The sequence below is a fragment of the Fusarium fujikuroi genome, chromosome FFUJ_chr09, assembly GCF_900079805.1.
Source record: "Fusarium fujikuroi IMI 58289 draft genome, chromosome FFUJ_chr09".
Classification (NCBI taxonomy): domain Eukaryota; kingdom Fungi; phylum Ascomycota; class Sordariomycetes; order Hypocreales; family Nectriaceae; genus Fusarium; species Fusarium fujikuroi.
In genome coordinates this window covers 932,595-960,165 of record NC_036630.1, presented here as the reverse complement: position 1 = coordinate 960,165, position 27,571 = coordinate 932,595, and the positions used below count along the sequence as shown (strand labels likewise).

At 49.1% G+C, this 27,571-nt stretch overlaps 10 protein-coding genes; 6 read left to right on the top strand and 4 right to left on the bottom strand.

The window, feature by feature from the left end:
• Positions 1 to 971: 971 nt before the first annotated feature.
• FFUJ_09865 (related to aspartic proteinase, pepstatin-sensitive) lies at positions 972 to 2,658 on the top strand (the record flags this gene model as incomplete). XM_023568184.1 has 3 exons in its annotated part: positions 972 to 1,145; positions 1,201 to 2,287; positions 2,336 to 2,658. 3 exons carry the CDS (start codon positions 972 to 974, stop codon positions 2,656 to 2,658), a joined length of 1,584 nt encoding a protein of 527 aa, XP_023436108.1.
• Positions 2,659 to 3,678: 1,020 nt separating this feature from the next.
• FFUJ_09866 (related to YBL089w) lies at positions 3,679 to 5,513 on the top strand (the record flags this gene model as incomplete). XM_023568183.1 has 4 exons in its annotated part: positions 3,679 to 4,560; positions 4,617 to 4,779; positions 4,835 to 5,407; positions 5,485 to 5,513. 4 exons carry the CDS (start codon positions 3,679 to 3,681, stop codon positions 5,511 to 5,513), a joined length of 1,647 nt encoding a protein of 548 aa, XP_023436107.1.
• Positions 5,514 to 6,538: 1,025 nt separating this feature from the next.
• FFUJ_09867 (uncharacterized protein) lies at positions 6,539 to 6,702 on the top strand (the record flags this gene model as incomplete). XM_023568182.1 has 2 exons in its annotated part: positions 6,539 to 6,631; positions 6,688 to 6,702. The coding sequence occupies 2 exons, from the start codon at positions 6,539 to 6,541 to the stop codon at positions 6,700 to 6,702; spliced, it is 108 nt and encodes a 35-aa protein (XP_023436178.1).
• A 1,464-nt stretch (positions 6,703 to 8,166) lies between these two features.
• On the bottom strand, positions 8,167 to 9,375 carry FFUJ_09868 (probable GTPase Rho; the record flags this gene model as incomplete). XM_023568181.1 has 5 exons in its annotated part: positions 8,167 to 8,325; positions 8,426 to 8,560; positions 8,638 to 8,835; positions 8,964 to 8,991; positions 9,308 to 9,375. 5 exons carry the CDS (start codon positions 9,373 to 9,375, stop codon positions 8,167 to 8,169), a joined length of 588 nt encoding a protein of 195 aa, XP_023436106.1.
• Positions 9,376 to 12,786: 3,411 nt separating this feature from the next.
• Positions 12,787 to 13,983, top strand: FFUJ_09869 (related to ribosomal protein YmL40, mitochondrial; the record flags this gene model as incomplete). XM_023568180.1 has 2 exons in its annotated part: positions 12,787 to 13,242; positions 13,291 to 13,983. 2 exons carry the CDS (start codon positions 12,787 to 12,789, stop codon positions 13,981 to 13,983), a joined length of 1,149 nt encoding a protein of 382 aa, XP_023436105.1.
• A 3,876-nt stretch (positions 13,984 to 17,859) lies between these two features.
• On the bottom strand, positions 17,860 to 18,172 carry FFUJ_09870 (uncharacterized protein; the record flags this gene model as incomplete). XM_023568179.1 has 2 exons in its annotated part: positions 17,860 to 18,073; positions 18,120 to 18,172. 2 exons carry the CDS (start codon positions 18,170 to 18,172, stop codon positions 17,860 to 17,862), a joined length of 267 nt encoding a protein of 88 aa, XP_023436104.1.
• Positions 18,173 to 20,588: 2,416 nt separating this feature from the next.
• Positions 20,589 to 21,444, top strand: FFUJ_09871 (probable Ni-binding urease accessory protein (UreG); the record flags this gene model as incomplete). XM_023568178.1 has 2 exons in its annotated part: positions 20,589 to 20,761; positions 20,808 to 21,444. 2 exons carry the CDS (start codon positions 20,589 to 20,591, stop codon positions 21,442 to 21,444), a joined length of 810 nt encoding a protein of 269 aa, XP_023436103.1.
• A 102-nt stretch (positions 21,445 to 21,546) lies between these two features.
• On the bottom strand, positions 21,547 to 24,048 carry FFUJ_09872 (putative ribosome biogenesis protein TSR1; the record flags this gene model as incomplete). XM_023568177.1 has 2 exons in its annotated part: positions 21,547 to 23,891; positions 23,943 to 24,048. The coding sequence occupies 2 exons, from the start codon at positions 24,046 to 24,048 to the stop codon at positions 21,547 to 21,549; spliced, it is 2,451 nt and encodes an 816-aa protein (XP_023436102.1).
• A 556-nt stretch (positions 24,049 to 24,604) lies between these two features.
• FFUJ_09873 (probable UTP7-U3 snoRNP protein) lies at positions 24,605 to 26,311 on the top strand (the record flags this gene model as incomplete). XM_023568176.1 has 2 exons in its annotated part: positions 24,605 to 25,291; positions 25,340 to 26,311. 2 exons carry the CDS (start codon positions 24,605 to 24,607, stop codon positions 26,309 to 26,311), a joined length of 1,659 nt encoding a protein of 552 aa, XP_023436101.1.
• A 202-nt stretch (positions 26,312 to 26,513) lies between these two features.
• Positions 26,514 to 27,240, bottom strand: FFUJ_09874 (related to exostosin-like 3; the record flags this gene model as incomplete). XM_023568175.1 has 2 exons in its annotated part: positions 26,514 to 26,830; positions 26,892 to 27,240. The coding sequence occupies 2 exons, from the start codon at positions 27,238 to 27,240 to the stop codon at positions 26,514 to 26,516; spliced, it is 666 nt and encodes a 221-aa protein (XP_023436100.1).
• Between the last annotated feature and the right edge of the window lie 331 nt (positions 27,241 to 27,571).

Sequence of the window (27,571 nt, the reverse complement as noted above, 5' to 3'; positions counted from 1 at the left end):
AAACTTTGGTCAAAGACTGAAGGGTTCTGTGGTCTTCGTATCGTGGATATAACGATGGTATCATACTGTGATGTGATAGCAATATGATGTGTCTCTTCTGACAACTCTTATCCCTTCCGTTCGCCTGCCTCTTTGGGACGATATCTTCAGCAGGTACAGCACCTTCAGGTCACTTTCTATCCCCTGTATCTAGTGCGTAGGTTCCATGTCTTGAACTACAACCTCGCCGAGTGCTGTGCTCTCTGCTCTCTGCTCTCCACTAGCTGTACAGTGGGCAGCTATCTCCCCATGCCAAGACTAACCAGCCTAACCCACCTCTTCCCGTCATTCTCTGTCCCTCCGAACTCCACTCACTCACCTCGACCTCTCTCTCGACCTCTTTTTCTATGCTGTACTCTACTCTACCTTACCTTAATTCGTAATAATTCCCTCCCTCCTCCGTCTTCTCTCAGCTTTGTTCCTTTTCTGTTTATTTCCATTTCTCGTATTTGTATTTGCACCTTTCTTTGTTGTTCCTCTTTGTCTCTCGTCCCGATCCAGGCTAGGACCTCAAGCCGAGTACTCCGACTTCCGAGAAACCTCAACGCCCTGTTCCAGAAAAAGAGAGACTTGAATTGGTCTCACTGTTATCAAGCCACTTCCATTGTGTCTGGCTTGTGTTTGTTGCATCTTCGCTTGTCCAACTTGCACCAGGTTCTGGTTATCAGTCGGCAACTTTGCTGTGCCGTTTCGTTTCCAATGCTGGGCTCGTAATTCTAATCCTTTAATACATCTCGCCAACTCTGGCTCAAGAGGCCTCGCCTCGATTCTGGCTTCCTGTCTGGACGCGTTTGAGACAAGCTGTTCCAATTAGCTTTGACTCTGGTCTCACTCCGTTTTTGTTCAATACAAGCCAATCAACCACCTCCAAGTGCATATTCTTCTGTACGCGCCAGGGAGGTTTGGTTGAATTGACTCAGTATAGCTTCAATATGCGCCCAGGATCTCTGTTGGCGCAATTGGCCTTGGCCTCATCTGCCCATGCCTTCTTCCCCTATAGTCCGAGCTGGCGTGTCGATGTAGGACAAAAGCGTATGGCTCGAAGTCCGAAGAGTGTGGGCAATGGTGGTGGTGTGCGTATGGATATCAAGCAAAGATCACCTCAGGTTTGTTTCTGGAGAATTGCTTGACAGTTTCATTCCATTGACCGTTCAACTACAGTCCAGCCAACCGATAACTGAGAGAGCAGCCCACGAAGCAGCACGATTGATCGCCAAATATGCCGGAGGAAGCATCCCTGACACCAGTACGCTGCTCAAGCGTGATAACAAATACGATGTCATGGAGGCCACAGAATCGACAAAGAAGCACACTCAGGGTGTTGACCAGGACGGAACTGACTATTCATACTTCATCGAGGTCGAGATTGGATCGGAAAAGAAGACAATGTACATGCTTATCGACACTGGTGCTGGGTCAAGTTGGGTTATGGGCACTTCTTGTACCAGCAAAGCGTGTGAGATGCACAACACATTCGGCGAAGGCGATTCGGACTCACTCGAAGTATCGAAATCCGACTTTAACATTGCATACGGCTCTGGAAAGGTCTCTGGTACCTGGGCAACCGACACAATCACTGTGGCTGGCATGAGCATCAAGTATCAGTTCGGATTGACGCACACGACCTCGGACCAGTTCATCGAATTCGCTTTTGACGGCATCCTTGGTCTTGCCATTAACAAAGGATCCGACAGCAACTTTCTCAATGCCTTGGCCAAGTCCAAGGAAGTCGAAAAGAACATGTTTTGCGTTGCTCTGAACCGTGCAGCTGACGGTACAAACGAAGGAGAAATCAGCTTCGGATCACCGAATCCTGACAAGTATTCCGGCAAGATCACGTATACTTCCATCGGCGAAGACAATGACTGGGCCATTGAGATTGACGACATGGGCTACAACGGCAAGAAGGCAGATATCGGCGGCATCCGCAGCTTCATCGACACTGGAACATCTTTCATGTTTGGATCACCGGACAACGTCAAGAAGCTCCATGCTCTGATCGACGGAGCCCAGAGCAGCGATGGCACCACATATACTGTTCCTTGCGACAGCAACGGCAACTTAACCGTGACTTTCTCTGGAGTCGACTATGTCATCTCACCAAAGGACTGGGTTTCTCCCCCCAACAAGGATGGCAAATGCACCAGCAACGTCTATGGTTTCGAGGTTGTTAAAGGCGCATGGTTATTGGGCGACACCTTTATCAAGAACGTCTACGCCGTTTTTGATGCGGACGAGCGCCGAATTGGTAAGTTGATATGCCGAAGTAATGAACAACTTGTGCTAATGAGAACAGGCTTTGCTACCAACGCTATCACAGATGGCTCAAGCGCCGACAATGAAGACAGCAGCTCTTCAACAAAGACCATGACCACCAGCCAAGCGACCAAGACGTCTGATGAGACCGAAGAGACTGGCATCACAACAACCTCTGGATCAAAGGCAAGTGCAGTGCCAGACATGGGTCTAGGCAAAGAATCTGTCTCATCTGGCACTGCCACTTCTGATTCAAGCGAACCTACCGAAACAAAAGACTCATCAGCACCTTTAGGGCCACTATCACAAGCCCGCTTCACATTCATTTTCTGTATAGTACCATTTTTCGCCCTCCTGGCTTAGAAAGAGTCAGATGAGCGGCACTACATTCTTTTTAATACCCGGATACAATCGTTAGAAGCGCAGAGAAGCGCGTATACATACATTGAGAGCTTCATAGAACACGAAGATATCGTGTGAGGGAATACGAGGACAGGGAGCTTACAGCATGGGAAGACAAGATGTGCTTCGAGCTACAATGATACCCGATCGAACAGAGGAGAACATGACGGGTTCCTACAGATGGCAGATGAAGCCGTGCTACAAGTATTTTTTAAGTAGACATAGACCATCACCATGAATAGAAACATTGGATGGAATGAATTGCTTTCTGATGGTACCACGGCGAATAAGTAGATTGTTGAATATTAGAGTATGCTTGAGTGCACAGTTATAGCTCATTCTCATACTCAGACGACAGTTTGTAAGGTTTTGGTGAACGCCCCTTGAATATGGCTGTTGAAAAGGAGAGTGTAAATTGGACCCCTATTTTTGAGTCCCTGGAATCCACAGGGTCTTGGAGTTAGGTAGGTTTGAGGCACGATCAGCAACGGCGAGATAGCGTTATGCCTCAAAAAAGGATATTTCATAATGTAACTGCTCAATTGTTTCTTGAACAACAAACAAACCTTCTCAATAGAAGCCTCGCCCTTTATTAACACCTCTCTCTTCAATACTCTTGGAATGATCCGTACCCCTGCATAAGCCTAGACACAACTAGCGGGCGATTCCAGCGATTTCACAAGGGGCATTACGCCCATCCTAGCGCCCATCATGCTGCAAATGACGCTAATGTTTGCTATCCATGCTTATCTGGGGGAAGGACAGACAACCTAACCAACCGGCCTATCCTTGGAATAGGACCTTTCCATTTACAACTTACAACCATTTGACTTTCTATCCTTTTGCTTCGCCGTCAATCTTTTACACTAATTATTTGATTATTTCTTGCTTTTGGCATATACGCGAGCGACTCGAACATAATCCTTTACTCTTTCGGGGGAAAATGTACACGCAATACCAACTTGCTACTCCCCTTCGACAATGACGCACGCCAGGAACGATGGCCCCCCGAACCCGCACGGCGAAGACCGCGGCCTCTTAGAACACGGGCACGATTACGACGACGACTATTTTGGTGTGGGCGATGACGATTATAGCAGCGGAAATGCCAGCGCAGATTTGGGGAAGGCTTCAGGCAAAGTTGAAGCTGATGGCCAGCCCCGGACTCCCAGCCGCGTGCGCTTCGACTTGACGCCGGAGATCGTGGGCGTTAGCAATGGACAAGCTTTTGGCGGGCTTGCGGATCGTGAGAGACGGTCCTCGGATGATGCGTACTTTGATGTCGAGGAGGCGACGAGTCCGGGGCGGGCGCATCGTGTGCCGCTGTTGACGAACATTGAAGCGCCTAGTGTTGCTCTTGCGAACTCGATGGGGGATCCGTCGGAACAAGCTGAGCATGAGATGAATCGACCAAAGTCAGGGCTCAAATCAGCTTTTATGAACATGGCGAACTCCATCATCGGTGCAGGCATCATTGGACAACCATACGCTGTGCGCCAAGCCGGACTGGTCGGAGGCATCCTACTACTAGTAGGGTTGACGGTTGTCGTCGACTGGACGATCTGTCTTATTGTCATCAACAGCAAGCTCAGCGGCACGAGTCACTTTCAAGGAACAGTTGAGCACTGCTTTGGACACTCTGGGCTGATCGCTATCAGCGTTGCGCAATGGGTCTTTGCGTTTGGCGGGATGGTCGCATATGGTGTCATTGTAGGCGATACGATTCCTCATGTTCTGGTCGCTGTGTGGCCAAATTTGTCGAATGTGCCTGTAATAGGACTCTTGGCAAATCGACAGGTCGCCATCGCGGTGTTTGTGATGGGCATTGCGTATCCCCTTACGCTGTATCGGGATATTTCAAAGGTGAAAATTACATTGCGGATCGTCTATTAGAACCTGGGCTAATGGAATTTGGGTAGTTGGCCAAGGCAAGCACGTTTGCGCTTGTTGGTATGGTGGTTATTGTTCTCACCATCCTTATACAAGGTATCCTGACGCCCTCGTCAGAAAGGGGCTCGTTTACTCCTTCACTCCTCCTCTTCAATGGCGGATTTTTCCAGGCCATTGGCGTTATTTCGTTCGGTAAGGACCTATTCTGATAATCTGAGTTTATGACCAGAGTTGCTGACCTATGTAGCTTTCGTTTGCCATCACAACTCGCTCCTGATCTACGGATCTCTCAAGACACCTACCATTGATAACTTTTCCCGAGTCACTCACTACTCAACTGGTATATCGATGGTTTTCTGTCTTGTCCTTGCTCTGGGCGGTTTCCTTACTTTTGGTGACAAGACATTGGGCAATGTTCTCAACAACTTTCCAGCAGACAACACCATGGTCAACATTGCACGCCTTTGCTTTGGCCTCAATATGCTCACCACCTTGCCCCTGGAGGCATTTGTTTGTCGTGAAGTGATGTTGACATACTTCTTCCCCGACGAGCCCTTCAACATGAATCGCCATCTCCTCTTCAGTACGAGTCTTGTTGCGTCAGCTCTGGTCCTAAGTTTGGTGACTTGTGATCTTGGTGCTGTGTTTGAGCTGGTTGGAGCCACGAGTGCTGTGGCCATGGCTTACATCTTGCCTCCGTTGTGCTATATGAAGTTGACAACAAGAAGCTGGCGGACATATATGGCGGGTGCAGTGGTCGTGTTTGGCATGATTGTCATGGTCATTAGTGTGATCCAGGCTGTGCAGAAGATGATCAACAGTGAGTTCCCCCGTGTGCCCTATGAAGATCCGGGTATTCGACCATTGGACCTTGGAACATGTACTGACACTACACAGGCAAAGATGGACCAGCGCAGTGCGTATAAGTATCAGGCGTTTCTTACCTTTACCTTTTTCACTTTTATTAAAACAACATTATAGCATAACGAAGCACAACAGACATAGACCATTACCGGGACAACAAGCGTGTAAGATAGTACGCATGAAGGCAAGATGCGTGACTGCAGGGACTATCGCTGCTTGAGATATATAAGTCATGTAAAAAAGGCGGATGATTTGGTTGGAAATTTATCAAATAAGATCAAAGAAAACCATGTACCGTGTACACTGGATTGTGCGAGGAGTTGCATGGCGTGATATCGATATCTCAATAATTATAGAGTTTTCAGTTCTTCGGTAGATGAACTCGTATTCTTATTGCTCTTCTTATCTCTGCTTATGGGTGAGGTGAAGCTATGATACCTGGCGATGTAGTCATCATACTTTGACCAACATGTCAAAGCCAATACTTCTGGACAATAATACATTTCAGAGAAGCTATTCTTTCAGACCCTGTGTATTCTCAATATCCATATTGCAAGAACAGCTTGCTTCATACACCGCTGAAGCTATTATGATCTGTTCCTCACACGATGCTCCATTCCCCACCCATCTCCAACACAACCTTCAACCTCCGCGGGATAACGCAACATGACTTCCACTATCTCTTCTCCAAAACAAGTCGGCATCCATACAGTGTGCCACGTTACGGCTGTACCTCACAGCAAGTGGATCACATAGAGAAAATGAAGCTACAAGCACAAGCACAAGCACAAGGAGAGGGGTGTCACACGCAACGAATAGCAGGAGGGGGTAAAACAAAGCAGAAGCCCGCTATTTGCGCTTACAATTAACGAACCCCGCTTTGGGATAGAGAAACATACGTAAATCTCGTGTGAGAGAGGACGGGAATGATTTGTTTGAGGTTGACGGTTGGTTATATATTGGGTTGCCTTTCCCCTCTTTCTGTGGTCCCCTCTTCAGTGCTCTCTCTCTCTCTCTCTCTCTATAGCAAAACTTGATCACTTCTTTCTGTTCTCAACACATACTCCTCATACATCAATCAGTCAAGATGCAGCCTCTTGTTGACTACCACGACAACACTTGCCCCAAGTGCAACGCCGCCATCGAGGGCGCCGGTAAGACTTGCGGTAGCTGTGGTGCTGTATGTCTAATACTCGCCCTCTCGTCTCTATCTGACATGATGCTGACTGCTTCTAGCACTGCCCCGTCTAAACGCCACAAAGACCAAGAGACAGATTCATGATGAAATGATGAGATGGACGAGAAGTTGTTTATACCGGTGTTAGGCTAGGTCAGGGATGCATACAATGGAGTGTGGTTGGGGGTTTGGGTGGTTGCTGTGATGAGGCCGCTGTTCGATAGCGTCACTCTTTTCTTGGGTGGTTGATATTCATTCATGCATGCATTGGGTGGTATTGTGAAGCAGAGGATACGCTCGCTCATTTGTTTTATCTCGACACTGAGGAAACAAGACTGATATTCACCTCATATTCGTGTGTGTCCATCGTGAAGTGTCCCTCTTAAGGCTGCGACGCGCTCGCATAGCTGATCATACCGACTGCCTCACTCTCACGGCGAGTGATTGATGGGATTACATCACTGGCATCACCCAAACCAAAATAGGCTCGGTGCCGATCAAAGAGTCTAGCATGGGATGGGGGCCACATGACTAGACATTGGCACGTGGACAAGGAGGCTGTCTTTGATAAGACCAGTCAAGATACGCATACCAAGACGGATAAGCATCTTGGTTCAAGTTGGTTGAGGAATGACAGCCAGTCACAAGTAGTGTAACATGACATGTCAATGCATAACAATATACAAACAAGACAGGCTAGGTAGGTCTAGATAGGTCCTCAGATAGGGATGGTCACGTCGTTCAAGAGCATACTGTAGGTACAATAACATCACAAAAACAGATAGACAGGATATACAAAAAATCAAGAGATTAAACAGGCAGGCCCTACGCAATAGATGTCCCATCTCCATGGTCTAAGTAACGGTCTCGAGGCTTCAAGAGAAAAAACGAAAAGATTTATGGCCTGGACCGACTTGGTTCCCCCAGCCGGACCCCATATCCACACACAAGCAGACACAAACGCTCTCGCCGTAACCGGCCCACGGAGCCTCTCCCTGCCTCGTGACACTTCTCCCTGATAGTTCCTCATCCGTCAGTCTGCAGTGACCGACAGACCTGGCAGGAGAGCAAGGAACGAGAGCCACACCTCATCCTCCTCCTCAACAGCCCCCCCAACAAGAAAAAAGACATCTGGCCCACCTCCCCCATGCGCGACAAGCACATACATAAAACAAAGGTCCCGCTCGCATGCCAGTGGTGATAATAAAAAAGACGAGGTATCTGCCGGGAAAAGTAACCGCCTGCGAGATTCAGGAGGTCCAAGAAACCATGGGCTCTGCCGACAAGAAAACCATCAATCCAGCGAGAAGGGTCGGCGCGTAGGCCGATGGACCAGACATGAGCGAGACGATATCAAACTCCAGATTCCGAGAAAACCGATGCATGCCGACAGCCTTCTTCTTCTTGGCTGCCACGAACCCGTATCCGAACTGCCGGGGCCAAGTTGAGGTTGAACTGGAACGACAAAGGATTACAGCGCAGGGTCAAGCCACGGCACGCGTGCGTGGACTGCGCTCAGAGGGCTTCCATAGCGCCCTTTACAGAACAAGGCACTTCTTGTGCTTGCTACCACGAGTGCTTCGCGACAGCAGAGCAGCGCGAGTAGCGTGCTCAAACACCTCGCGGACGCCCTCGTTGGTCTTGGCTGAGCACTCAAGGTACTTATAGGCAGCGATCTTCTTGCGAACCTCCTCACCCTATTGATAACTGTTAGCATGTTTCAACATGACGTGCAGCAAGCTGGCCAATCAAGTTTCGAGAGCTTGATTTGGCGCTTGTTGGAGCAGTGTCTCGTACCTCCTCGGGGGAGACAGGCTTCTGGCTGGTCTTTCGGAGCTCCTCGATGGTCTTCTGGTCGTATCGCAAATCCTTCTTGCAGCCGACGAGAATGATAGGGAGACCTTGGCAGAAGTGCAGGACCTCAGAGATCCACTGTAAGAGCACGTGTCAGCAAAACTGTATGAAAAGCAACTGGCGTCTAGCCATCTGGCACCGGAGGGCAAACAAACCTTCTCCTGGACGTTGTCAAGAGAGTCGGGAGAGTCAACAGCGAAGCAGATCAGGATAACGTGGGAGTCGGGATAGGACAGGGGTCGAAGACGGTCGTAATCCTCCTGACCAGCAGTATCCCATAGGGCGAGCTCGACGTGCTTGCCATCGACCTCGACATCGGCGACGTAGTTCTCGAAAACGGTGGGGACGTAGACCTGAAGACGGAATTGTCAGCAACAAGGTTGTTGTGGTGAAGCCCGTTGCATGATAAGGCTGTTTATCAAGCCGCGTGGCTAAGCGTGCGAAGGTTGAAGGGCAAAGCCGCAATAAAGTCAATTCTTACCTCGGGGAAAGTGCCCTTGGAGAAAACACTGAAGGATTGGTTAGCATTGTGTTGATCAAGTGGCTTTAGAATAATGATAGCGATGATGGTAATGAAAATGGCGACGGAGGACGGTGAGGTGAAGCAAGGGGCATGTGCGTCTATCACGGTAACGATAGAGCTGATGGCGTCAAGCGATGTGAAGCGCTGGAACGTCCAAGAGGCCAAGAACTATCGTATCGCCCTCTTCTTGAGACTCCGTCTGATAGACATTGTGATGCCAACGTGGTGATGGATAGGAGCGTGATGGGCGACGGGAGGTCGACATTCAAGTCGTGTCGTGTCGTGATAGAAGGCCAACTCACATCAACAAACAGGTTTTACCACAAGCACCATCGCCGACAATGACGAGCTTTCGGCGGATCTCAGCCATGGTTATTGATTAGATGTGGTTTGTGGTTAAAAAGTTGAGAGAAATGGACGAAGTTGCTGGCGTGAAATGCGAGCTTGAGCTTGGGAGATGGTGCAGGTTGTGAGTTTCGCGGAGAGCGGCGGCTGCGGGTCGATGGGGATGGGAGATGGATGGATAGAGAAAGAGGAGAGTTATGAGTTGGGTTAGGTCAGGTTGGGACTGGCAGTAGAAAGAGAGAGCGAGCACCTCAGCCAGAAGAAGGGGCTTTGGTTTCTTGGGTGAAATAGGCTTGGGCTTGGTTTTTTTCTCGCTAGGACTGGGGGCCCGACTGCACTGCAGGCACTGGAGCGACAGCCCGGGGCGGGCGCCAGGACAGGATAGGACCCAACAGCAGGTGGGCAAGCACAGGACAGCAGGCAGCCAGGGCAGTTCAAAGGACCAGAGGTACCTCCGAATAGAGCGTGAAGAGTGCTGGAATCGAAGTACCAAGTGCCAGTGTCAGAGGTCTTGGTGCCGGTGATGCTGGGGGTTGGGCAGGGTTGTTGAGTTGAGGACAAGTAAGGCGCTTGCAAACCGCACTGTGTTTTGATAGCCTACCTAGGTATCTAAGGGCTTAGAGCAGACAATGACAGCTGAAAGTAGGTTTCGGCTTTGAATCAGAACCAAGTTTGGAGGTTGATTCACTTGGCTAATGCTATATGCCTCTAGCTTGTCATATATCCTTTGTACTTATTTGAACTATCATATTGAAGGTGTCGACAGCCGTCCGCGTAGATAAGCCTCCTGAACATCGCATCACATCCATCTTCAACCAGGGATTGACAAGGCTGCAAGCTTTGTTGTTTCCCTCCTGTCTGTTGCTGGGGCTGCGAGCTGCTGGGGCCCGGACTGGGCTGGGCTCAAAAAAGAAACACTCACTTGGCCAAGGTACACTTTCACCGATATTCCCACACAAACGGTACTTCGGCTCCATCACATTACGCGGAAAGGGTTCATCCTGAGGCAACCAACGGCGTTGCCCTGGCTTCGGCTGGTGGGTGGCAACAACCGCTAACACCGTCTCCTTTTCAGTGAGTGATTAGTGGAGTCTGGTCACAGTGCGAAAGGTTCTGGGCAGTGCGCGTCACAAGCCTCCCTCTGCAAAAGTTATCTCCCAGGAGGGGAATTAACTGACCCAGTTTATCCATCTTACCGAGAGTGCTCCGCCAAACTTTCAGTGGTAGATGCAAGACGGGACAGATTGGATGGATAGATGTGCGGGAGGCCCGTTGTTATTTGGTAGGTCGCTTGGTTGCTTTGCTTTGCTTTGCTTTGCTTTGCTTTGCTTTGCTTTGCTTTGCTTTGCTTTGCTTTGCTTTGCTTTGCTTTGCTTGCATGCGGTGGTTGCGTTGTGTTGCGTCGTTGACCATTTACGGGAGTTTGAAACAGACAATGCCAGTGATAATGATGACGAGATGAGATAAGAGCCGGCCTGCTTGATGAACTGGTCGATGACATTGGACGACAGACAATATCAAGGGCCAGGGTAACGGCGTTGGCCGTTTGGTGAAGCCGGTTTAGTTTGATTGACGGACTGACGGTCAATGAGAATGAGCTGCAAACTGCAAAGATGGCTTCTTTGAGCTGTACTGTACGGAGTAGGTAGGTACCTACTAATGTTGTCATTCTTCACAAGTGACCAAGGTAGGTACTCTTTCTGACTCTTCGCCAGTCTATCAGCCATCCTCCTGCACAATTCCTATCGGTCTGACGTGCTCACCAGCCAGTCTTGGTCCATCAAACTGTCCTGCTGCGGTGTAGCTTTTGGCTTTAAGTTGCTCTAGGTGCTTCACTATCATCCCATCTAGACACACGATGGAACACTTTAGGCTCCATAGCGCCGAGGCTGAAACCGTGGCTCGGTTTCTATCATTTGAAGAGGATGAGGCTAATCAACCAGCCATCATCAGCCTTAGAGGTCCGTGATTGAACCTGTCTTTAATGGGAAGCATTGGAAAGCCTTCTTGTTGACTGCCTAGATCTGCCTTTCTGTGATTTCCAGCTGGGATCTGGTGGCTATCGCCAACGGCTGTTCGAGCTGATGTGGATAGCATAAAGATAGCACCCATTTTAAATTTTTGATAGATGTTTGAAGTTGATGACCTTGATTTCCGGCTGATGAGGTACTATCGGGAAGTGGATAATGCTTCTGTCTCCTGCTTTGACTCCTCTACCTCCATCGCTAACACATTCTCATGTGTTTCCGCGTCATCAATCACCGCCAAAGGTATCTTCACAAGACAATCTATGTAAAGAGATGTGAAGCTGGCACAAGCTTCTAACCCCTGGTCCGTCATGCAATGCGCCCTGTGCCATCCCGCCTCCGCGTGCCAAAGCCAAAAGCCTAGGGCGACTGAATGGCCAGTAATAAGAGCTTACAGTGGGCAGAAAAGTCCTACGCTGGCCTAAAAGCGTAGGACTTTCATCCAACCTCCTCCCCTGATCAAGCCTCAAGGACCCTGATTGACGGGATATGTATCACGGATGATTATGGTCAGACATCTGTATATCCAGTCTAGAGGCACGAAAGCTGCAGCTCTCAACCATAAGTGACAGAATATTTAGATAAGTTAGTCTAAACTTAGGTCGTTCTTTGATGGGTTTGTCTTCTTAAGTCTTGGATTTTCTCGCTCCCTGGGGCCAGAACCTTTTGATCGTGTCTGTCACATTCGTGATTCTGACCGCCAAATGCGTGCTGATCTTGAAGGTCATCCTCAGAGGCCTCTCAGCGGCAATGCAACCCCAGCCTTGATGATTGATCAATATGTGAGCTCATGTATGATGTATTAATACTTCGTTGTTATTCGGGGTGATACTGGATTAGCAAGTCATTCTGTCATTACTGCATGATTCTCGTCCCAGAACGGTTTCAATAGAGCCTGCATGAGCAAAGAAAAACGATTATTTCCATAACATAGAGTCGCGGGATCATAAGAACTGGAATAGTGGAATATTCATAGAAAGAGTCACTGAGATCTCTGTGCCTGATCAAGCATGATTATCACAAGTTGAGTGAAAGTAGACTGCTTTAGTTGAACATGAGAGATCTGCCTTTGTGTTGAAAATCGCGTAAGAAATAGGGGGACCTTATATGTCGTCAGAAATAGAAGCGAGAGGCATCTAAAAAAGAATTGCAGCCGGACATCACACTTACAATAATACAACATGAAGCTATCATGAGCATAGTGCGGGGTACAGTGCTTGGCCATTATCCGCACATACACTACTGCGGCTAATTCCGTTGGACGTAGAGAATTTCCAGCTCAACCACGCACTCCACAACGAATTATCGTAACGCCCAGCGACAATTCGACGCCAACAGCTTTTGTCCGCTCAATGAGCTGCTAGAGCCTGCCAACTCCCTCGATCAATCCCCGCAGCTCATTCTCTGCCATGCAGAAGCTCGCCAAGCGGGTCGCCCAGGCCCAGCGCCAGGCTGGCCGACGAGCCCAAAAAGCCGCCAAATCTGAAGAGAACAACTACAAGCTTCGAAACCGACAAGCCATGCGAGCGGCTGTCTCTGAGGTCCGACAGAATCTGCAGGATGCGCGCAGGGTGAGACAGGAGGACTGGGCGCTGGGCCCTATTGCTCCCAAGCGGGATCTGGGCTTCAATGGTTATGGCATGTTTTCGGAGGGTGTACGAACGGATTGGTCCAACTATGGTCTTTACCGACCAAGGCCTGAGGTTCTGGCTAAGAGATGTGCTTGGGCTGGTGGTCTGAAGCAGCTTAACCTTGCCATTTCAGACCGTGTGGTTATTATGGATGGACCAGACAAGGGCAAGATTGATCGCATCAAGACGATCAATCCTCAAGGAGGATATGTTACTCTCGAGAACTACCACCGGGTAAGCACCATGCCTTGCGAGGTTTGAGTAGGCACTAATGGTTCTTAGGCTATCTCTGCTGGTATGTTTGGAAACGACAGTCGTTCTCAGCCCATGCCCCTCTCGATTGGTTCTATTCGTCTCGTCTATCCTATCGCCAACCCCGGAACCGGAGTCACAAGAGACGTCATTATCAACGAGCTTAAGGCTATTCCCCCGAACATGAAGTCCCCGAACATGAGCTTCGACCGATGGGAATACGGAAACAAGTGGGATCGAATTGTTCCTGGAATCAATGTTGTCATCCCCTGGCCCGAGGTTGAGGCCCCAGAATTCGAGACTTTCGATGGTGATACCATCCGTGAGACTGTCGACAACCGAACATTTTACTACAACCTCCTTTCTCCTCCAATGCCCGAGACCGTTATCGACGAGTTGCGAAACAAGTTCTCCAAGTTCCGAACGCGCCACGAGGAGTGGTACGTGCAGCAGAAGGAGGCCGAGGCAGCAGCAAAGAAAGCCGAACAGGAGTCTATCAAGTCTATGCAGACTCCCCTGCAAGAGTTCCACGAGATGCAGCGCGAAAAGCGTGCTGCCGAGGGAGAGCCCGAGCTCAGCCCAGAGATGTTGGAGAAGCTTGGTGCTATTCTTGCTCAAAGGAAAGAGGCTGCTGCTCTCAAGAAGAAGAAGGCTGGTGTGTCACAGGTGGCGGCTGCAGATACTTCGATACCCCCCTCAACAACAACAACTCCAGCTCAATGAATGAAATCAGAAAATGCGAGGTTGAGAATTGGATAGAGGATGGCGTGCCAGGGGTGGTACGAATAACGTGTAATTATATCTGTGCAACAATGTACATCATGAAACGTAAAATAGACGCATGGTCTTGTCTCTTCCTTAGAACTGAGCTCTGGTCTAGACGTGTGGTTGCAAGCGGTGAGCTGGTTCCCATTACCCCCCAAGAAAGAACCAGGCAGATATCTTCAAGATTTGGTATCTATGCCGGAAGATTGCGGCTGAGACTAAAAGCTGACAGCATTGAAACTCGACTTCAAGTGCTACAATGGGACTCCATGTTGTGGGCCAAGCATAACGAGATACCCATGTTGGTTCATTCGGTATGTCTGTATAGAGGCCACTCACTATACCACCTTGGTATGCACGGAGCTCAGTTTCAGCGTCGATAAGTTCAGGGTGTCTTGGACCATTCGTATGCCTGGCAGCTTGCAAGGCTTCCCCTGGCACGCGTTATTTAGTAGTTTGAACAAGGGCGATGGTTCATCCATTTGCCTAGAATTTATGTCCACAGATCAAAACTCAAACTAATCTTACAAACCAACATATAGTATGTTGATTCATGACCAATGTACCTGAACAAGTCTTATTGGAGTCTCTTATAGCTTCGAACCTTTTGGTCCTGAATAACCGGCCCCATTTCCAGTTGCCTTGTTATCCTCAGCCATGGACCTCATCAGTAGGCGATCCTGAAGAGAGGATGTATCGTGAATGTAGGGCTCTAACATCGTCGTTTCGGTTGTGTTTCTGAGGAGTTGGTCTATTAGCTCAAGTCATGATACGATCAAGTATGTGTGTCTCACGGTGGAGTGTCACCCTTAGGGATAGTGTCGGTGTGAGCTGAGTCGCAAGGCATGGCGGAGGTGAAGAGGATATCGGAAATTCACTGAATGATAAAGTGCCCGTGTTGGGATGTGTTAAGGAACGTGGTGAATAGAATTAAAAGATAAAAGTAGGAGAGCCGTTCAGCGGTACCTCAGCATTGGAAGAAGTCAGAACTCAAAGCTATGTCCTGAAAGAGCCATGCCTCAAAGCATGAGAGTTAGAAGAACGAAACGGGACTTTATGAACCTTTATAACTGCTTCAGGGGACACCTGAGGATCGGCAGGCTTGAGTTACGTCCTGTCGAGACAAGACAAGACAAGACACACACAACAGCCTCAACACCATCAAACAGTCCGGGCACCGAAACGCCCGCATTTCCAAACACAGCCTTTCTACACCGGCGATCCTATTATGAGCCAGACATGAGAAAGTGCAGGCCGCGCAAGGAGACAGAATAGGACTCGAAACCTTGGTCTGTTGCCACAACCGAAGAAGCGGTCTCGAAGTTGATGCCAATTTGACATCTGCATCAACTTGTAGTGGTGTGAAGACTACCTAACCAGGTATTTGGCTCCAGAATGTCTCATTTATCTACAGAGCCGGTATCCTTTTCACGTTGTGTATTATTGATCTGTGGCAAGAAGTGGTTGGGACAGGAACAGAACCAACACAGGCCAATAATTACGAACCCACCCTCCCAATGTGCACTTTCGTTTTCAGCCTGCTGCATACGACAGAGAAGCGGTGAGCTTGCATCAATCATCTGAATGGGTAACCTCTTGTCAATGATGCATTATGTATTCGAAAGGGGGTTACATTCCTGTAGGCAAGTGCCGTATCTGATTTTTCTGCATCGATCCTTTGATGCATACACGATTCTGCATGCTTTGCATCGCTTAGTTGATTGACAGCTGGGACAGCAGAGAGAAGAGACAACTTGGCCATTCAGGTCATGAGGCTCTTCGGGGAAATTTCCAAAGGAGTCAGCCTCGTGGGGAGGCTCGGCCTTGTTTGAGGCCACCCATTCAAGTATCCCGATACAGAGCGGTGTGTCCTATTCACAGCCATTGACGCAAGCATGATAACAGAAGATATCATCTGGACATAAGGACGCGGCCGTAAAGAGCCGGGCGTATTTTCAGTTGATCTCCCATATGCTTGGCCCTTCTCCAAAGATATCCTTGGCCTACGGATGCGATCCGGCTCCAAAGATGTCCACTTGTGGTTGCTGACACTTGAGACAGACACACCCCAATCCCAATTCGTTAAGATTAGCATATATAAGGATAATTAATGACTCGTTCCAACCAACGATATCTCGAGAATCTTCCCCCCTTTATGTTTTGAACCCCGGCAGATCTTACATGCCGCGCATAGCCACGTGGAATGGAAGGGCCGTGCCTTGAGCTTGGATTCAGCTGGAGAACAACCCTGTTGCGTACGCCATATGAGTATTAGTGAGTCTACTAGTAATAACAAACACGAATTCGAGAACCGATCGACATGTCTGTGAGTCTTGGTAAGTTTCAGATTCATCAAGACTGATTTCCAAGTGTTGTAAGGATATGTTTGAGGGAGGCATACGACCTGCCATGTTGAGTAACTTGTGCGTAGCTTACAAGGTTGTGGCAACATCATATAACAAGAAATAGACAGTGAACCAAATATTTTAGTCATTGTATTGCAGTATATCATCGTTTGTTTAGCAGAACTGAAGAAGAAACGCCCAATAAGATGCCATGTCATGTACACCGATGATGCTAGGTCCAGAGGGCCCATAGCTCTTGTGGCAAAGGAAACAATGTGTTCTGTGTATCTAAGATGAAATAAAACCATGGCATTGTAGAGACCTGTTGTCGTCTAGACAGGGAGCCACTGTGTCAAAGCTTGCCCTTATCCTCCGGGGGGTCAGCCGCCTTCATACTTTTGGCTGAGGCCGTCGCTAGCACAACACCAGGATTCTTCACCACAGGAACCCAAAGTAATCGCTCTTGAAGGGAAGAAACATCGTAAATGAATCTGTTGAGCATGCAAGAATCTTCTGGAGGCCTGGATGCAACAAGTCAGTTACCTGGTGACTGGTGATTGCTGAGTGTTACTTGCTCGTCTCGAGTTTCCAAAGCAGAGACTTGAAAATCAATATCTTTCGAAGGCATTGCTCATAGATTGAGGGTTCTTGACTTGGGAAAGGGAATGAAGAAGTGATGGGAGGGAAAATTCAGAAGGGTATCTGGGGAAATGGGTTCAAGGCCTTTCACGGCTTAAATCTGAGGAGGAACTTCAAGAAAAGGGGTGTCGGGCCTAAGCATGAGATGAACTAGTAGTTTCAGGGCATAAATAGATATCGGAGGGAAGTATAGAAAGGGAACCTGGGAGAAGAGGGGAAGGTTTTATAGCCCTGGAGTCAGTGCTCCGGGGCTGTAGCAAGTCAACTCAAGGTCAACTTGGTCAGCTCGAACACTGAGAAAGTCGGGGGAAATGGGGGAAGCGGAGCAAGATTGGGAGAGCTCCGTGACGGGACCCCAGAGAACATAGAGCGGGCGCTTACAGACCACAGTCTTGAACCAATGACTCCCGAGCATCCGGGCCGAGATGTGGGTACACATACAACTCCGTGTGATTCGGGAAAAGCGGGGATTCCGGGGCTCTTCCGGTCAAAATCCCGGTTCATGGCGTTGCGATTAGGGCCTTGGGTTAAGTGGAAGACGGATACGGAAGGTCTCAAGAATTTAGTTGGGGTTCGAGTGATACTTTTTCTTGGAGAGCTACAAATCTTCGCATGGTGTTCAGGGGTTGGCGGCCATGACAGAAGTGTGTGAGATTTATACTAGGAACTACGACATATATGATGTGAAATCGCAATAAAGAATAGTCCAATAGTAATACACCAAGGTCATATCCCAGCTTAATCCATTTTTATGACTGAAAAAATAGAGAACAGGCTGTAAAAGCCGTCAAACAGTCTTAGGAGGTCTAGTATATACCGCGACTTTGAGCTCTACCGCGACTATAGGAGCTCAAAGTCGACTCTTCATGGAAGAAGGCTCTTGCATCATAGAATCCAGATCTTGGACTTCAAAGCCTCCATAGTTCTCCTGTCTCGCAATTTCAGACACGTTTTTGGCTGATTCTGGCGCAGTGTTTGTGGCTTCGGCTCTGCATAGGAGATGCTCTTGGACAGAATTGGTGTCGTAGATGTACGGCGCCAGCATCAAGCCGCGACATTTGGCCCTGTAGAATGTCAGTATGAGACATCGTGGAATATATTTTGACTAACGGCTTCCGCTCGTCTGTGCTGTTTGTTGGAGTTTGTGGATTCTGGGAAGCCATGACTGGCAGAAACACACTGCGGTGCTGTTGTCAAGGTAAAACACAAGAATGAGAAGAAATACGTTCGAATAAATGACTCGAGTCACCGCTTCACAAAGCCCAAAATGGCGAATAGGAGAGAGCAAGAGACGCAGAGAACACAATGGAGATCGGACCTTGATAGCAAGCAGTCAGAAGAGCGGTTCAACTCTTCAAGTTATATAGTTATCAGGTCCTGGATCCTCATAGCGATTCCTTCCATCCCAGGCTCTGTCACCTCTCAGCTCAATCATGAGTGGCTTGATGGACAGATGAGACACCTGCATAAATCAAGATTCGCATGCGCATATGCCGACTGGTAAGAGGACTCGATCGGATCTATCGTATTTCTTCGATCGAGAACGTTCTTGTTCAGGGATAGTGTGGCAGTAAGAGCATGCCTGGAACCTACTGTAGTACACAAGGTGACTGAGAGAAGAGAGATAATAGACCACATATACATGCTGCTCTCAGACCTGACAACGGGTATAACGACCAGCCCCCCGGTATTGCGCCAAGATACATTGTGGTATCGACTTATGGACTGCTACGGCTAGGTGTGTGCATGTAGGACTTCCCGCGCCAGAGTGAGACATCGTGCAGGTTTGACTGTCAACGTACGATGTAATGCAGCCCGAGATGAGATTGGGCATTCATAATGATGGGTTAGAGATGAGGCAACTGGGCCCAGGCGTCGTGACTGGATGTCTTGTTCAGTCCCGGTAGTATGGGCGCCAGGATCTAGATAAAAGTTTAGGGGGATGCATATGCAGTCATACAGCCGACCACCCCAACACGGTACCTGCAAAGACATGACTCGACAACAGTTTTAAGGCAGATCATTATTACTTCCGAACCCCTTGACCAGCTGTTCACCTCCCAGAGAGCTGAGACGCCACAGTTGTGTTCGAGACCAACTGGTTGCCATCGACTTCGTAGGAAGTCGCTCTGGTCTGCGATGACTTTACACAGATTAACAATAGTGTGGTCATAGTGTAGATGACTCTCAGTGATTATATAAAGGATTTAATTGCTTACCTTGAGCATTTAACAATGGTTTATCAAGAAGTAGAATGTGATAACTGATTGACCTTACACAAAACACAAAACCCACCCCACAAGTCGACGTTGAACACGTTGGTGGCAGCTAGAATAACTAAGCCGTCGTGCTAGTTTCGGAATTGTAAATATCGATCGCGCACTCTCGCGAAAGAATGATAAGTGACAAGAGACAAAAACAATGTAAGGTCTTCCGTAGTGACACCCTATCACATCTCAATTGTGAGCTGCAGCCTCAAAGAATGATTCGCTGGCTCCCCTGTCTAAGATCAGATCATGTTGAGGACACGGACGCAACCTGCATATAAAATGCCTGTCCCTGTCCACTGCCAGGTGCAGTTGTTCTCGCGTTATCGCAGCAGCTGGAATTGCCGGATCTCATCATGCATCTGGCCGTATGAGGCTATGTCCGATCTGCCTTGTGGATGTATGTTGTATTCGGTTGTAGAGGTCTGATATACATAGTAACTGTAATCTCTCAATATTTGCTGTGGCTTGTCTAGAAGCCAATGATTGACGAGCTCGGTTGTTCATCCGCTCAATCCTCCGCCCGGCACGTATGTCGTGTGCTTTCTTTTTCTGACAGCTAATCCGTTCTGTTGAAATCTATCATATTTACCTGTTCGAAACGTGCCTCTATCATTTTCAGTTACCAACAGGGGCCCGACCGTTTTGGAGGATCATGTAATCGGTTGCCTTGTCTGCTTACCGACTCAGCAACAACAGATGCGTCTCCAAAGAGTAGCAAAAGTCTCTCCCTTATGAATACACCTTGTGCAGTAACTCTCAACAATCAAACCTAATGTGGTGTAGTGGTCAAGCATTCCGACATGACTCACGGAGACGCCCACTGCGCAGAACCGTGCCCAAAAGGGAGGAGGAGACCTAGGTTCGAATCCTGGCTTTAGGATTGAGGCTATTTGGCGTATGTTCCTCGGACGAGGATTATAGCATTGTATATAGTGTAAGAAGGGTATTGTCGACGAGTTCAGCCTGAATAGAGCTGTAACCCCCGCGAACATGTGTGAGCCTCCATCTCAGTCAAGACACTCATATATCTATCATGTGTGGAAATATCCGAAATGCATTGAGAAACAAACCATGATGGTCCATGTTCAATGTCCGTATAAGTCGAACAAGTCCCACTTTTCCCGGAGTGGCCCGGTCGCCGCCGGCCGCCCGTGAATTCCTGTCTCCACCCACTTAACCCCTCCCCCACGTCAGTATTTGGGGCTTCAAGCTGATAAGGGCAGCCTCTGTATTCTTATCTGAAGCTCCTCCTCCCTAGTTTTAGCAACCAAACTTTCCTCGAGCTAGATTTGCTTAAGAGCTGTTTATCATGTCACACTCTCACGACGGTCACTCTCACTCCCATGATGGAGGCTTCAATGCTGTGGAGCATGGCCACTCCCATGAGATCCTTGATGGCCCTGGAAGCTTTCTGGGTCGCGAGATGCCCATCGTAGAAGGACGAGAATGGTCCGAGAGAGCTTTCACTATTGGCATTGGAGGGTGAGACTTTCAAACTCAACCGTGATAGCAAAGCTGACTCGATTAGTCCCGTCGGTTCCGGAAAGACTGCCCTCATGCTCGCCCTCTCCCTTGCTCTCCGAAAGGAATACTCTCTCGCTGCTGTGACCAACGACATCTTCACCCGTGAAGACGCAGAGTTCCTTACCCGAAACAAAGCTCTCCCACCTCCTCGCATCCGTGCCATTGAGACCGGTGGTTGCCCACATGCTGCCGTCCGTGAAGATATCTCCCAGAACCTCGCTGCATTGGAGGACCTGCACCGCGAGTTCGACACTGATATTCTTCTTATTGAATCAGGAGGCGACAACCTCGCTGCAAACTACAGTCGTGAACTTGCCGATTTCATTATCTACGTTATCGATGTTAGCGGCGGCGACAAGATTCCTCGGAAGGGTGGTCCTGGTATTACGCAGAGTGACCTTTTGGTTGTGAACAAGACCGATCTGGCTGAGATTGTTGGTGCAGACCTTGGTGTTATGGAGAGAGATGCTCGAAAGATCCGAGAAGGTGGGCCAACGGTCTTTGCGCAGGTGAAGAAGGACGTTGGCGTCGATCACATTATCAGACTGATCAAGAGCGCATGGAAGGCCAGTGGTGCAGAGGAAGAGAGACGAAGCAAGGGAGGTCCCAGACCAACAGAGGGTCTGGAGCAGCTGGAGTAGACATTCACATATACATCAAAATGGACAGTATTGGAAATAGTCATATAAGAGAAAAGGAAAAAACGCCAACTTTTAATTCTAAAGGTATACTGGGTGTCATGTCTATGCCTGGTCATCCATCATCATATCGCCATCAGCTTGCACTGCGCTCGGCTCGATCTCCAATAACGGTCCCTCCACAGGAGCAGCATTTCGTGGCCACACTCGCTTGTAAAGACTGACGCCGATGGAGTCTTGAGGATTGATACGTCCGTCGAATGTTGCCTTGAAGTAACCATGTGTACCAAGAGGTTCCTTGACGAAACCACTACGGCCACGCTTGGTCCATAGAGGCAGAGCCTTGAACCACTCGACATCTTCTCGGTTGAAGAACATGTATCGGATAGTGACGATCTTCTTGTGAATGTGGTAAGGATGGCCAGTGAGGATGATGCGCTTGGCGATGACGCGAGATGTGGATGGTGGTAGAGCGGTTCCTGTACCGATGAGCGAAAGACCAATGTGAGGGCCATCCTCGTTCTCGTCCTTCTCAACTTCCTCAGCTGTGGTTCGCTTGAAGAACAGAACAGGCACAGCACCCCATGTTAGAGGACCCATGAAGGTCGCAATAGCTGACTGACCGGGGTGGAGGAACCGGCAGTACTTGTGAACGTCGTTCGGTGTTTGTCCAGGCTGAGAGAAGAGAGGCTTGATAACCATTCGGCGAGGTCCGCACTGGACAATAAGCTCCTCCTTAGCCTTGATAGACTTGGTGAAGTCGGAGCTGAGGTTGAAGAGGTAGTTGACAGCCGTCTTCTTGTTCTCATGTCGTAGAAGAGAAAAGAGGGTGAGTGGCTTCTTAGGATTGTAGGTCTTCTCCATAACAGGGGAGATGCCCTTGATGTAAATGTGAACACGGGTACCAGGCTCAACACCACCGACCAGAGCCTCTCTTGTGGCTTGAGATTTTGAGGATTGATAGTTTGGAACTTGGAGAAGACGTCTCCACTCCTCAGGCTCGTGTGCGGGATCCTCATCCTCCTGCCAGGTGCTGGTTCGCAGACTCTTCAGACCACGATATCTGGCCAGACGTTCTCGGGCCAAAACGTGAGGGTGCAGCTCAATCTCATCGGGAAACTCCATATCGTCCTCAACCTCATTTCGCTTTCCGGCTCGATATTGCTCAAGTTGCTTAGCATCCTCCTCCTCATTTGGCTCAATCATCATCTCTGATTGAGGATATTCTGAGGGAGCGCCCTCAGTGGCGGGTGCAGGGGCATAACCCTCAAGACCATCCTCAGGGCGGGCCTCCTCATCGCCGGCCTCATCCTTCATCTCAAAGTCCTCCATATCGGACTCTGAGTCCGAAACATCCTCCAGATACCAAGCTGACTGGTAGTTGGATGTACCCTTGGGGACCTTCTTCTTGATCTTTCTTGCCTCAGCCTCCTCATCTGAGAAATAATGGTGATCATCCAGAAGAACACCCTTCTTCTCGGTGGCATCAGTTGCCATAGCGTCATCAGCGTCGTCCATCATGACCTCCTCAGGAGCCAGCTCCACCAAGTCATCACGATCCTCAGAAGGCTCCTCCAGAAGCTTGCCAGCCTCTTCGGGGTCAACGGTCATCTCCTCTCCCTTCTTCTTGATCTGCTTGGGCAGAGGGGCAGCCTCAATCTTCTCGATCTGGAAAGTTCCCCAGTCGCCAACCTGAATAAGACGGTCGGCCTTGAGGCCCTTGCCTCGGACAATACCGGTGATAACTGTTGAATCGGACTCGGAGTAGGCGAACTTGACATCCTCCGCAAGTATCCAACTCCTCTCGTCTCTCCATCGGATGCCCTTTGGTGTTGTGCTGCACAGTGATCGCATGAGGTTGGCACAATCTTGTCGGTTCTCGATGCTATAAAGCTTCTCTTGCTCAGGCTGGAAATGTGTGATGAAAGACCTGAGGGAGACTAGAACACTTTGTCGCTGCTTCGCGGGCTCAACCTTGTCGAGACCTTCAACGATGGTGAAGAGGGTGGACATGCCCTGGCTCTCAACACTTCGCAAGATCAACTCTCCAAGTTCATCGACCTCAACGTTGGCGGACAGAACGACAATGACGAAATCGGCAACACGGGCAGCGTCGAGACAGGCGTTCAGGTCTCGCTCGATAGGGATGTATTGTAATTTTTGCTTGAATCGATCGACTGTGACTCGGTAGTTGCCACTCTCGGTGTTGTCCTCGATGTCGACACTGCTGTTCAGTTGCTTGATTGCAGCGTTAAGATCGGTTCCAGCGCAAAGAGGGATGACGGCAACATGTCGAGGAGCGCCATCCTTTCCAGCAAAGACAGAGGTTTCCTTAACATGTTCCTTGTGCTTATTCAATCGGGCCTGCTTGGCCTGGTTTCGTCGGTCGAATTTAGACATGACTTGTTGATGGGGAGTCTTTCTGTTTCCCTTTTCGTCGGCAACTCGGCCTGTGTTTGTGTTAGAATTGGAGAAATGACAAAATTTCGGGAGAGTCTTACCCTTTGCGCGGTCCCTCAACTCATGCTTAGAAGCAGCCCGTGACTTGAAGGCCTTGTGTGTAACCTTTGTGGTTGGCCTATGAGAATGAGCCACAGCGACAGGCATTTTGCTCTCGCCACCGGCTTTGAATCGAAATGGTAACGAAGCCAGATTGAGGGACAGAAATATTGAATTGAGATTTCTGTACAAATTGTAGACAAAATGATGGCAATATCGTCGATATTCTTAGGCGGTGATGGCGGGGTTAAATCCAAAATAATTTTTGTGCCTATCGATAGTGGCGTATTAGTGGATGACATAAAGAACCCTGATTGTTAGGATGCTGAGTCTCCGAAGTACAGACTTATTGGTGATTGATCTCACGATCGTACAGAGTGAAAGAGAAGGAATGTCTGTTTTCTTTATACGCAATTGATTTAATTCTTATTTTTTTTTTTAACTCACATGACATTTCAAGCAATGAGCATAACTTTGCATCCATTGAACTAGATACTCGGAGGACCGTTTATTCTGTCAGCCAAGAGTGGAGCATCACATCCAATAGACTCAGCACGATAAGCGGTGAATTTTTTTGTCGATAAGGAAAGTTGCATGCCAATGCATCCGCCATCCAATTCAAAGTTGCCCTTCTTCCAGTTGAGCGCGTTGACAATACGAAAATATGGAGGTCGACACAGTTGATGCGCCCACTTCAAAGGTGCGCGACAATGGCGCACTCGCCGTTCAAGGCGCCAGAACAGAACTCGTTCCTCGTCAGGAGCGAGAACGTGCTCGTCGAATCCGAGAAGCAAACAAAACCTACGGTCGAGGGAAGAAGGTCAACATCAAGGCCATCAAGGACAAGAAGCTTCGAAGTAACATGAAGCGCCTTGAGGGCAAGTACCAGGATGCTGCGCTGAAAGCCAAAGACGCCGAGATTTTGCTCGAGAATACATCTGGCTTTCTCGAAGCTGAGGACGAGCTCGAACGAACATACAAAGTCCGACAAGACGATATTACTTCGGATATTGCTGTGGGGACTGCGCAAAAGCGATTTGAGCTCAAGCTGGACGATCTGGGACCATATCACTTCGATTACTCGAGGAATGGGCGGGACCTGTTGCTCGGTGGTCGAAAGGGTCATGTTGCGACGATGGACTGGCGAGAGGGTAAGCTTGGTTGCGAATTGCAGCTGGGCGAGACCGTGAGGGATATCAAGTGGCTACACAACAACCAGTACTTTGCTGTTGCGCAAAAGAAGTACGTTTACATCTACGATCACAATGGCGTGGAACTGCATACTTTGAGGAAACACCAGGAGGTGTCTCATATGGAGTTTCTGCCATACCACTACCTATTAGCAACAATTGTGAGTTTCACCTTTCCCGCCCACTACATGCACAACTAACAGTGGCAGGGCTCTGTCGGTTTCCTTAAATACCAGGACACCTCAACAGGTCAACTAGTCGCCGAAATTCCCACCCGATTAGGCCAACCATGTTCCCTCAAGCAGAACCCCTGGAACGCTATTCTACATGTCGGTCACCAGAACGGAACAGTCACACTATGGTCGCCCAATACTCAAGATCCTCTTGTTAAATTGTTAGCGCACAGGGGACCCGTACGAGACTTGGCCATTGACCGTGAAGGTCGATACATGGTGTCAGCAGGTCAGGATCAGAAGATGGCAGTCTGGGATCTGAGAATGTTCCGAGAGGTCAACAACTACTTCACACGCCAGCCTGCTTCTTCTCTGGCTATTTCAGATACTGGATTGACAGCTGTTGGATGGGGTACTCAGACGACAATCTGGAAGGGTCTTTTCGACAAGAATGCCCCTGTTCAAGAAAAGGTCCAAAGTCCTTATATGGCCTGGGGTGGTGAGGGCAAGCGCATTGAGCGCGTGCGCTGGTGCCCCTTCGAAGATGTTCTCGGACTCGGCCACGATTCAGGATTTTCTTCCATCATCGTCCCTGGCGCTGGTGAAGCCAACTACGACGCACTGGAGGTCAACCCCTTCGAGACTGCCAAGCAACGACAGGAATCCGAAGTCAAGGGTCTGCTGAACAAGCTCCAGCCCGACATGATCGCCCTCGACCCCAACTACATCGGAAACTTGGATCTGCGATCCGACAAGCAGCGCCGCGCAGAGAAGGATCTCGATACACCAGCCACAGATATCGCGGAGGAGATCCGCAAGCGAGCAAGAGGCAAGAATGGCGCGCTCAAGAAGTATCTGCGCAAGCAGCGAAAGAAGAACATCATTGACGACAAGAGGTTGCAGGTGGACGAGATCTGGAAGGAGCAGCAGGCCAAGAAGGACAAGAAGCAGCTCGAGGCGGAAGCGGATCTGGGACCGGCGTTGGCGAGATTTACGAAAAAGGAGTAATAGACTTGGATGCGCAAATGCGAATAATACCCTTTATCACAGAAAACATGCTTCTTTTGAGTGAAAAATGCGGGTTTGTCTATCAAATTCCCATATGAATGTCTATTTTGCAGTACTTTTACATATCCGACCCAATTCGTAATCCCATGCGTGTCTTCGTGTATCCCCAGAATGCTTTCTATTCTTTGCGAGTGTTCGCCATTTACAGCAGCTTGAGTCCACCAGTGACCTGGTCAACGAGGCTTCTAGGCGCAGGTCCAACGCCCAGCACTGTCATGCTGCCCGCCTCAATTTGTGTTCGGCCAGCATCCTGGATAACCTCAGCTGTGATACCGAGAGACCGGGCCTTGCGTCGAAGCTCGAGCATTTCGTCCTGACTCTTGACTTGCACGGCGATCTTGGCCTGGCCGAGACGTTCCCAGCGCTTGAGGATCTTGGACAGGGGAGAGTTGGCGGGGGCGCGGGAGAGGGCCTTGTAGCATGCGAGGGTAGCGTGGGAGCATTGAGCAGCGATTTTGCCTACAATACATACTGTTAGCACTCTGCATAGACAATTTCAAGAGAAAGCGTAACAACATACCCTTTGTCATGCCCAGATCTGTTCGCACAACGAGAACAAGCTTGCACTCCTCGCCATTGTCCTTCAGAACAGGCTCCTTCTCCTTCTCAACATTCTTCAAACCCTGCTTCTTATCGGCATCAGCGCCATTAGCCCAGTTGGGAGCATGATCTAGAATAGTGTCATCTTCGTCGATATCGCTTTCGTCACTCTCGACAGGATCGTGTATGTTGCGCCGGCGCTCCTCGAACAGAGAGGGTGGGATGAGGTAGCCTCGGATGGTATAGATACCGAAAGCGTAACCGGTGAGGAGGGCCACGACGGCCGTGGAGATGATTACTCCTGTTTGTTCACCTGGGTTCATCGCCATGGTTGGGTATGAGGAGGAAGATTTGAGGTTGCGATGCTGTTTTCGGTGATTTTGCTAATGGATCCAAGTGCTGTACGTTGACGTTGGTTACATCACGTGGGGCAGCAACGAGGATCGATGAAAATCGATTTCGTGGGGGTTTCAAGGCCCGGCCAAGATCATCTTTTCAGTTTTATTCATTGCTTGACCTTCTTACCTGTCGTTTCAATTTTCAGATTATTCGTCAAATTAGTAATTAGCATGATACATTGCTCCCGGTGCAGCCGTCTTTAACTCTGCCCAGGGTAGTCAACTGTTTAACCAACTATAGTATCTGGTCCTGGTCCCGTCT